At 55.3% G+C, this 10,409-nt stretch overlaps 1 protein-coding gene across 1 annotated transcript; it reads right to left on the bottom strand.

Moving 5' to 3' along the window:
• Positions 1 to 3,916: 3,916 nt before the first annotated feature.
• NPPC (natriuretic peptide C) lies at positions 3,917 to 7,605 on the bottom strand. The gene is made up of 3 exons (XM_007519506.3): positions 7,475 to 7,605; positions 6,788 to 7,098; positions 3,917 to 4,429 (listed from the first exon to the last, which is right to left on the bottom strand). The coding sequence occupies exons 1-2, from the start codon at positions 7,562 to 7,564 to the stop codon at positions 6,808 to 6,810; spliced, it is 381 nt and encodes a 126-aa protein (XP_007519568.1). The 5' UTR covers positions 7,565 to 7,605; the 3' UTR covers positions 3,917 to 4,429; positions 6,788 to 6,807.
• Between the last annotated feature and the right edge of the window lie 2,804 nt (positions 7,606 to 10,409).

Raw genomic sequence — 10,409 nt, forward strand, 5'->3', positions numbered from 1 at the left:
AGCTGGTTGCCAGAGTAGAGGGCAGAGGGTAAAGGGCAGAGGGCAGAGGGTGGGGGGGGCAATGGGCTTGGTGGGGGTTACCTAGGAATGGCGACACATTTTGAAGAGGTAAGAAATTGTCCTTCTGAAACACATCATCTTGTAAACCAAAGTTACCTCAAAAACAAAACCACTAACAACAGCAACAGCTCAGTGTGCAGAAGGCTATTGGGAAGCAGGGTTAGTGTCCTTGGAATAATCAGCTGATGGAAGTTGGACAATAGAATGAAAGCTGGGAGGAGTCGGGCGGTAGCGCTGCGGGTTAAGTGCAGGTGGCGCAAAGCGCAAGGACCGACATAAGGATCCTGGTTCGATCCCCTGGATCCCCACCTGCAGGGGAGTCACTTCACAGGTGGGGAAGCAGGTCTGCAGGTGTCTATCTTTCTCTCCACCTCTCTGTCTTCCCCTCCTCTCTTCATTTATCTCTGTCCTATTCAACAACGACATCAATAACAATAAATACAACAACAATAAAAAAACAGGGGCAACAACAAAAGGGAATAAATAAATAAATAACAAAAAAAGAAAGCATTAAAAAAATGAATGAAAGCTAGAAGGGCCAGGGAGAGGGTCCCAAATTTAATGCAGTACAACACAGGTGCTAGAGTAGTGCTCCAGTTCTCTCTCTCTCAAATCTTAAAGGGAATAAAAAGATAATGAGAGAGTTAGAAATGATAAAATAATTAGACAAATAATAAAACAGGGGACAGGTGGTGGCACACCTAGTTAAGTGCACACATTACAGTTCATAAGCCCCTGGTCCCCACCTGCATGGGGAAAGCTTCACGAGTGGTGAAGCAGGGCTGCAGGTGTCTCTCTGTCTCTTTGCCTTTCTATCTCCGCCCTCCTCAATTTATGTCTGTTTCTATTCAATAATAAATAAATAAAAATTTTAAAGTAAGGAAAATAAAATAGTAAAACAAACACAAAGAAAGCTGAAGGGAGTGAATTTTTGTTTTGATGATCCCTTTAAGGAGTGTGTGTCAGATTATGCTAAGGGACCCTAGCAAAGGGCAGGAGAGCATGGGGGAAAAGAAAGTGGAATTCTGGGTCTTTCTGATGAAGAAGCTGGAGTTATTGCCTGTGATCCTGATTTTGATAATGACATAAATGTGGATTTAATAATTTTCATGAGAAAACTCAACAGAACCATGCAGGGAATTAAAAACAGGATGTCTACTTTCCAAATCACTGCAGAAGATTAAAGCTAGCACAACAGTCTACAGGAGGAAGAGAAAAGTGAAAGAGAGGACAAAAGAGAAAAAAAGACTCTAAATAAGTCACAATTCAGATGAGGAACTTGGTTCAATGGCATGAGAAATGACAACAAATGCAACTGGAACTGAATGAGAGACGCTGTCACAGTGAGCCAAATACTGCCACCTCAGTCTTTGCAGGAAGGGAAAATGGTCATTTCTGGCCTTTCCAACAAACAACAGAGGATGGAGTGATGCTCAAACTGGCCCCCCAGCTCCAAGGCCTCAGGTTGAAAGGTGGGGTGGGCCTGCAAAACCAGGAGGCCTCTCTGGACTGTAGGTTATGTTCCTGCTCCTCACCATCAGGTGGTCTGGATTCTAGTGGCTTCACTAATCAGAAAGGGGGTGGGGGAAGAGAGAGAGGGAGAGAGAGAAAGAAAGAGAAAAGAAAAGGAGGGGAGGGGAGGGGAGGGGAGGGGAGGGGAGGGGAGGGGAGGGGAGGGGAGGGGAGGGGAGGGGAGGGGAGGGGAGAGGAGAGGAGAGGAGAGGAGAGGAGAGGAGAGGAGAGGAGAGGAGAGGAGGGAGAGGAAGCATGCTTTTCCCTCATTCAGCTCTGCTCTAGGACTTATTCCTGCAGTCCTGTACGAAGCAGAGCACCTGGAGGAAACCCCATCCACCTAGCGCCACCTTGGGGACATTTTCCTCCCTTCACACCAGGTGAGAAGCTGGCTTCCACGGGTTCCTCTGTGGATGTGCCTCACTCTGTGATTGTTCCTTTCATTCAAACCATCAGAGTCAAGGTCCATTTCTACCTGTAAGTGTGAAAGAGACTAAGGGAGAGAGGATGAGCAGAGGGAGAGATAGATAGATAGATATATAGATAGATAGATAGATAGATAGATAGGATATTAGAAAGACATCTGCAGCCCTGCATCATTGCTCATGAAACTTCCCTCCTACAGATGGGGACCAGGGGCTTGAACCAGGGTCCTTGCTTATAGTAATTTGTCCATCCAACGGGGTGCACCACCACCAGGACCCATGATGATGGTGGTGGTGGTCATGATTTTGAGAGAGACTGAGAGACAAAGGCAGAGAAGGGAAAGAGAGAGATACCACAGCACCAAGGATTCCTTCAGTGCAGTGGGGGCCAGGGTCTAACCTGGCAAAGCGGCACACTAAGTGAGTTATTTCGCTGGCCCTATTTATGAAATTATTTTAACATGTAGTGGGGGGAGGAAATGAAGCCCTGGCCTTGCACATCTACAGTAGCACTGCACCTGGGGTCAGAGCTGGAGAGAGAGGAGAGACAGTTGGAGAGAGGGCGCTCCAGTGAATGAGACCTCAGGAAGATCTGAAGTCTCCTGGTGCGGGGGGAAGCAGGGCACACCATCTTGGGTGACTGGAAGGGACGCCCTGTGCTGGTTGCCCACCTACCTGTGAGCCTATGACTGGAGGGAACAAGTGTCCTGGATCTGCTAATAGGGTCACACTGGCAACCACACTCCTGATTTCATCAGCCTTGGAAAAACTCCTCAGGAGGCAGCGAGAGTACTAGGAGCAGCCCAGAAGTCCCCTGCTGGCTTTCTGATCCTAGATGAGCAGCCTTTCTTGGCCAAGTCTGGGGGTGGGGGTGGGGGGCTGGTGGCTTCAGGGGACAAGAGGCATCACAGGCCAGTCCCCCCCAACCCCAAAGCTTGCCTCTCTGTACCATGATGATGATGCCTCTTTCTCTTACCTCACCCCATGCCTCCACAGGATGCTGATTCTGAGGATGAAATGACCTCTCCAGGCAAGTCTATCTAGCACACTTCTTAGAGGCATAAGGTGACCTGTGCAATTCTGTGCCAGGGACAGAAACCTGTCCCAAATCTCCCCAAACAAAAGGGGAAGTTTGTCACCACTTCTTTCCCATGTGGAGTCAGGGAGGCCACTCTGGTAGACCCAGCTCTGGCTTCATCTGACAGTGAATTTCCAGCTGGCAGGTGCATCCAGAACCCCCAGCTGAGGGGACCCAGTATATCTGGGTGGGAAGAAGTGGGGAGCAAGGGTGTGTATTTTCTCATGTGGAGCTGGGGAATGAACCTGTGGCTCGTGCCTATGTGTGTTGCTGAACCACCTCTTGGGATCCCATTTTTGTTTATTTGTTTGCTTATTTATTTATTTATTTATGTAATTTTAGAGACAGAGAGGAAGCGAAGCAGACAGGTGGAAGAGAGACACCGCAACACCTTCCCATCCATGGGTTTCCCGTGAAGTCTTAGGACTGGAACCCAGACGCCACGTGTGGTTAAAGTGAACCATCTTCCAGTCTCAGGAATCTAGATTTTTTTTAAAAGTTGTGTTTATGTTTTATTTAATTTTTTTTGGGGGGGAGTGGATTCAGGGAGAACTTGAGAGGGAAGGGGGAGACAGAGAGACAGGGAGAGAATGGGAGACGATTGCAGCATCGCCTCTCCTTGCAGGGGGTGGGGGAGGGTGGGGGCTTGAACCCAGGTCCTTGCACACGGTAATTGATGTGCTCTGCCAGGTGTGGCACTGATAGGTACCAGGAATCTAGACTTTCAATGAGATTCCCCCAGGAGATCCTGATATGGATCAACCTGGTCTTCACTTTCTTCTCCTCCCTGGGACAATTTTTTCCAAAGCAAACGCCAACGAGCAATAAAGACAGTTTCCAAGATGTTCACGGCAGGACATTTTTTTGTTTGTTTGTTTTACATTTTCCAACTAGTTAAGACAAGAAACATTACAATGATGGACTTCTCTGGTTTCGTTACATAAATAAAATTTTTATAAATATCTCTTTATACACAATATAAATAGCTTTACAACATAAATACATTTATGCACGGCACGGCTTGACAAATAGCGGCGTGTGACAGCTGGCTCTCAGTCTCTGAGAAACTGCCCCTTGTCATCGTGCTGGTGCAGGTGTGGGCGTTTGGTGTATATATATAATATATATAATATATCATTTTTTATTTTTCATTTTCCAAAAAAAAAAGAAGATCATACCCCTGCTTCCCCCAAGAGTAACAGGAGAGCTGGTGTGACTCCCAGAACGAGGGCAAGGACACATGGGAAGGGGGGATGTAAAAGCCACATTGCAGTTCACGCTGCTTCCAAGGAGCCGGGAAGGTCACAGCTGATGACCGGGGGTGACCTCAGCAAAACGAAGCAAGTTGCCAATCCTGAAACAGAGGGGACAGGGGACGGACACTCAGTTCTTCCCCACCTCCCTGACCAAGAAAGCCCAGTCCACCAGTCTGTTCTAGAACCTTCCTCCCCTTCCCGTCCACAGCTGCAGCCACTGGGAGCACTGTCTCTCTACCTCTGTGGTCTAGGTGCCAACATAGCCTCTCTTCAGAGGGAGAGGATAGTTCTCAGGACCCTAGCTTGGTCCCTGCTATGCCCTGGGTACTTTTGGTCCTGCATTGGTGGAACCAGAATGCCAACCAGCATCTCTGCCCTGGGTCTAACCTTGCCCTTGGCATCTGTGAGCTTTGGGACAGCCACAAAGTGGGACAATAGACACCTCCAGGATTGGGTTGGGATTTAACAGGGTCACAGCAAGCACATGACAATGCAAGCAAGTGACATGACAGTCCCTTCTGTTGGCTTCTCCTTGGGAAGGGTCCCCTGTGGAAGGGTGGTGGTGGAGCAGAAGCGGAGAGGATGGCATCTCATGCACCAGGGACATTTGTGGTGATGCTGCCTTATCTGGGTAGAGAGCTGTCAGGACCATGTGTGCAGGGCAGTGCCCAGGTGCTATTACAACCTCACTGGTACAGTCCCCCAACTTCCTGCTCTGGCCACCCTGAGGCTTTAACAAATGACAGGTGCCTGTGATGTCCCTGGGCATTCATCCAGACATGGCCGAAGCCACCTCTGTCATTTGCATTTTATAGCCAAGACTTACAACCCAGCGACGGTCATTATGGGGGCTGTCCAGAGCCACTGCCAACTGCCAAGTGCAGAGATGGCCACAGTTGGTGGATGTGGAAAAGGGAAGCTGTTTGGCTCTGGGAGGTGGCACAGCAGGTTGAGCGAAGGCCCTGCATGTGTGAGGCCCCGGGTCCAATCCCTGGCACTGCACCTGCTGAGTAGTACTCTGGGTTCTCTCTCTCTGACAGAGGGGGAACTTTGAAAATTCAAAGCTTTTTCTCTGTGAGCCCAGGGAAACACCCCCACATCCCCCTTGTAGAAGCCTGCAAGCTAGAGGCTGGGGGGGGGGAGGTCGGGGGCTGTGGAGAAGGGGACTGTGTTAGCGGTGAGGTGGAGGATTTTCTGTTAAGCAAGGAAACTTCCAGGAGGTTGGTAAGTCTCCCTGGTCCGGGAGTTGAGTTTTTCTGATCAGAATTCCTGCTGTACCGGAACAGGGGGTGAGGTGTGAACTCAGAATAAGCCCCTACCCACCATGCCCAGAAGTAGGTGAGGCATTATGCAGCTTGCTCAGTTCTGGCTGCAGAGGGAGGAGGCAGGTGCCTATGAAACCCCAGGACAGAGTGGGGTTCTCTCAGGTCTTGGAAACATATTTTCAAAGCCCCTTCAGAATTGCTCAGTCCAGATCACCCAGTGGTGGGCGTCCTGTCCTTGAGCTGCTCATGACATGCTCTGGCCAGGGGAAAGGGTGTTCTCTGCTGCGGAAGAGACGTGGCCTCTATGTGGGAGGGGGGGCTCTTGGTGCCTTCTGGGGGAGAAAGGGTGGGCACTGACAACTTTAGGGGTGAAAGAACACTGTCCCCATGTCCTGGCATAGGGAAGGAAGGCTGTGGTGGGGGATGGCAGCAGGGCTCGGACACTAAAGCACTTGGAGGCCAAGTTCAGAAGTTGGGACATTGCTATTCCAAGGGCAGATGGGTGGAAAGGTGAGGAGGCAGGCCTGGCAGGCACTGGAGGTGGCACTGGGGTCTCCTGCCTTAGTGGAAACACGGAGCCTGGGCTGGCAGGGGCGGGGAAGCTGGGGAGGGAGGTCAGTTTGGGACTTGCAGGGGTCACGGCTGGGGCTGAGAAATAAATAAGGCTTCTCTCTTGGCCTTGCACGGAGGCCTACCCCCAGCCATACCGGCTAGGCCAGCATCAGCACCCTGGACAGACCAGTCTGTCCACAGCCACGCTTTAGAGAAGGAACAAGACTCAGAGTGATCCGGGGTGAAGCAGCGGTCTGGCTGTGTGTCCACTCAGACGGCAGGTGCTTCTCTAGGTCTGACCCCTGTCAGGGACACGTGGCCCAGGAGGCAATTCTGCTGCCTGCACCCAGAGAAAGTGCAGGGGTATAACTGCACACTCTGATTGTCTCTTACCATTCCTCCTCTGTTCCCATAACCCCTCAGGACCCACCCCTCCAATTTCCTATGTGGGGGTGTTGCTTCTGGCTCGCCTATGGCCACAGGAAGGGGGCTTCCTGACCACCAGACCCCTCCTCTTCTCCTCTGGAAAATGGAATGACACAGGGGGCACACGCACAGCCACCTGCTTGCTGCCGGGTCCTGGCTCGCGGGTGTGGGTCAGAGGGGAGCCCGGGCTCGGGGCGCGCGGGTGGCACTCACCGCCGCCAGGGGGCACCGCACTAACATCCCAGGCCGCTCATGGAGCCGATCCGGTCCAGCTTGAGGCCGAAGCAGCCCTTGGACAAGCCCTTCTTGTTGCCGCCTTTGTACTTGCGCGCGCCTGGGTGCTCGTGCAGCAGGCGGGCCCAGGCGGCTCGCGACTTGGTGTCCACGCGCAGGTCCCTCAGCAGTCGCGACCGGTCGCCCTTGGCGTTGGCGCCGCCGCCCCCGGGCGCCTTGTCGCCCTTCTTGGGACCCCCGCCTGCAGCCTGGGGCTCCGCTAGCTCCTCCCCGGGCGGGGTGCGCGGCGCCTGTCGGGGGGAAGAGAGGACAGGTGAGGGGCGCCCGGCGGCTGCGCGGGGGACTCTGCGCGGGTCCCGGTGCCTGCACGGGGCGTCCCTCCCGAGGGCTACTCCGGGTCACCACGGGTCCCCCACACAGACACCGGTCGCATGACTCCGTATCCACCTGCCACGCGGCTGCCGCGCCCGGCTCCATCGGGGGAGTCCCCTGAGCCCCACCACGCTCCTTTCGCCGCACCGGCCACCCCGGGGGCAGGGGCTGTACGTCTGTCCATGGCGTCCGGGGTTGGGACGTCGAGCCCAAAATTCTGACTCCGAGGAGGGCGCCCCCACTCCCGCAGGCTCTCCCCCAGACCCGACGCCCCCTACCCCCGACAGCTCCCACCTTCGGGGGCGCCCCAGGCTTGGCTTCGCAGGGCCGCGGCGAGAGCAGCGTGAGCAGCAGGGCGCAGGCCAGCAGCTGGGAGAGGTGCATGGTGGCCGCGGGCGCCAGTCCGGGGTGCGCTCTGAGCCCGGGGTGCGCTCTGAGCCCGTGGCGCTCGCGCCTTTATAGCCCAACCTGCGCTGATGTCATGCGCCCGCCCCCCGCGCCGCCTGGCCAATGGCACGCTCTCCCGGGCAGGAGGGGACCCGGCGCCCCCTCTGCCCCCCCCCGCCCCCGCCCCCTGCGGGCTGCCCAGGCAGGCGCGCACCGGGCAACCCCACCCTGGTCCAGCCTGGTGCCGGATGCAGTGCACACAGCCCGCCGCCCCGGGAGGGGTCGCCCCAGCAGGTGCAAAGGCGGGCTGGGGGGTTGGGGAGGGCGTGGAGCCGCTTCCCAAAGTCGCACAGCCGGAAAGTTGGAACAGCCCGAATCCCGCGCAGGTCCGCCTCAGTGCCTGGCGTTTTCCAGGTACCTGGCGGGCGCGGGCCTAAGCTTCGGGCCCGCTCCCCCGACGCCCTGGGTCCGAGAGGCCGCGGCGGGGCCGCAGGGCTGGGGAGGGCACGGGAGCGCCGGTCCTCAGCGGGCGCGTGGCTCGCTCTGCGCGTGTGCTCACTGGGGGCCAAGTGCGCGCTCAGGGGAGCGCGGGGGGCACCCACCGGCTCCACAGAGCGACCTCAGCGGGTGGCTCCCAACCCCGACAGGCAACCCCAACACACACAGGCGCGCGCACACACAGACACATACACACGAGGGTCCGCAGCGCGGGGTATGGGTGGCGTGTCCTGTGCACCTGCCTGCAGCCCCTCCCGACCACTCTGCGCTGTGACAGGGGGCCACCTAGGTTGCCCTCCCCAACCCCCTTAGAGAGGTCCCAGCACAGAAGCTGTGGGGACACGGGGGCCAGGCTCCCTGCTTCTCTCTTCTTTAGGGCAGAGTGCCTGGGTGTCATTCTATCCCCACTGCCCCAATAGAAAGTGACCCCTTGGGTGGCCCCTGGAGGTACAGAGCCGGACACCCAAGAATTGGTGAGATGCAAAAACTGGCCCGCTGAGCCCGGGAGGTGACAGGTAAGTGCAGTGATAGGGGTGTGATGGGGGTCAGAACAGGAAGATGACCTCACAGGGTGCAGACTCTGAAAGAGCTGGAGGAGTGGAGGCTTTGGGGTGCCCTGTGGTGGCTACCCCTATTAGAGCCTGGAGGCTTAGAGGCACATGGAAAAAGCAATGCAGTCAGCTCCTTGCTCCTTCCCGAATTCCCACCTTGGCCACCCTGAGGCCACACCCTGAAACCTTGGATCTGCCTTACCTTTATTTAGGAAATGACTATACCTGCGGGTGGAATAGCAGACTCCCAGTTTGGAAGAGGAGTCAGTCCCAAAGGGTATCTTATTCTGGTGAGCTCATTCACCACCTCCATGCAGTCCTCCCTGATTGTCTTTCTTGGCTAACACCCACTGAGTGGCAGCATTCTTTCATTTGAAGAGAAAGGAAGAGGCCAAGAAAGGGATAGTGTAGAGTCTCTGGGTGGGCTGTGAGAATGCCCTCACTGCCCCTCTGCAGCCTCTCTGAGACTGACCTCTTCAGGGAGCTGTGAGCTGGGCACTGACTGGTTCCTAAGGGGGCAGCAGGTCTGTCCTCTGAAGCCCCTAGTTAAGGGCAGGCTGGAGGCTCCTGGGGCTTGCAGGTCAAGTTTGTGGTTGGCTCTTCCTGTCTTCCATCTGTGTCTTCTGTTTGTACTTGGGGACAAGCAGGTAATTCTATGTCTCCTTTCTTTCTGAGTTTTGAGACGAAATGAAACAAAACAGTCACCTCCTTCTGTCACCTGCACCCACAGGTGCTGCTGAGGGGTCTATGTGTGTGTGTGTGTGGGGGGGTTGGGGGGCCAGGAGCAGACACAGATGAGGCTCAGAGCCAGACTGAGTACAATCCCCAGCATCAGGGGGCCCCCGTGACTGGACTCCTCTTCTCCAAGTTGGATCTAGAAGGGGTGGTGTGGAGAAAGAACTGACCCCACAGTGCTGAGCCCCTCCTCCCTCTGTCTCCTTGTTGCCAAAGGCAAAGGGAGACTCTGGCTGGTGCTGTGGGACTACCACGTCACCCTGCACGCCAGCACCCAGTTGCAGAGGAGAGTGGGGCGCCCTGGGCCAGCAAGGTGTGGGCCCTGCAGGGGTGGGTGGATGGGAGTGTGCTTTGAAGCCAGCGTGGTCTGGGGAACCAGTTCTCCTGTGGGGCAGCGCCCCCTGCTGGCCACGGATGAAACAGCAGGCATCTGGGGGAAGCAGGGAGGGTGACCATCTGTTCTTTCTGCCATCATTCCGTCTTGGGGCCCCTTCCAGCTGCATCGCTTCCCAGAGAGGATCGAGCAGAGCAGGCGGCGGGGAACTGACTGGAGCCCGGCCAAGCCGCTGGGGTCGGCTTCACCACTTGTAATGGGGACGAGCTGGCCTCATCCCCCCACCCCCACAGGCGGGGGCAGCGAGTAGGGAGGGGCTGCTGACCCCTGGCCAAGGCAGGAGGGAACAGCTGAGGACCAAGAGGCTTTGAATGTTATTGCTCCAACAGTCCCCCCACCAAGCCCCCAGCTTCCCTGAAAATGAAGCCCAGGTCTGCTTGAGCTCAGTACCTCTTCAGAGACCAGCAGCTAGGAGGCCTGGCTTAGAAGAGGGTCTGGAGGCTGAGGAGGTCTCCTTTGTCCTTCTGGAGCCAGAAGTTTCTGAAAAGCTTCTCTCAACCTCTCTCTCGATTCTACTACTCCCGGGATGACTTATTTTATTTATTTATTTATTTATTTATTTATTTATTTATTTATTTATTTTTGATTCAGAGATGTATAGAGAGACAGGAAGGAAGGGAGAGAAACCGCATGACTGGAGCCTCCTCTGATCCATGGACCTTCC

Source organism: Erinaceus europaeus, chromosome 7 (genome assembly GCF_950295315.1).
Source record: "Erinaceus europaeus chromosome 7, mEriEur2.1, whole genome shotgun sequence".
Classification (NCBI taxonomy): Eukaryota; Metazoa; Chordata; class Mammalia; order Eulipotyphla; family Erinaceidae; genus Erinaceus; species Erinaceus europaeus.

Bases quoted from the DNA above. Each gene is read 5' to 3' on its own strand.
- NPPC (XM_007519506.3), bottom strand. From the start codon at position 7,564: ATGCACCTCTCCCAGCTGCTGGCCTGCGCCCTGCTGCTCACGCTGCTC. The intron at 7,099-7,474 runs GTGGGAGCTGTC...TCCCCCCGACAG, and splicing joins AGCCTGGGGCGCCCCCGAAG to GCGCCGCGCACCCCGCCCGG.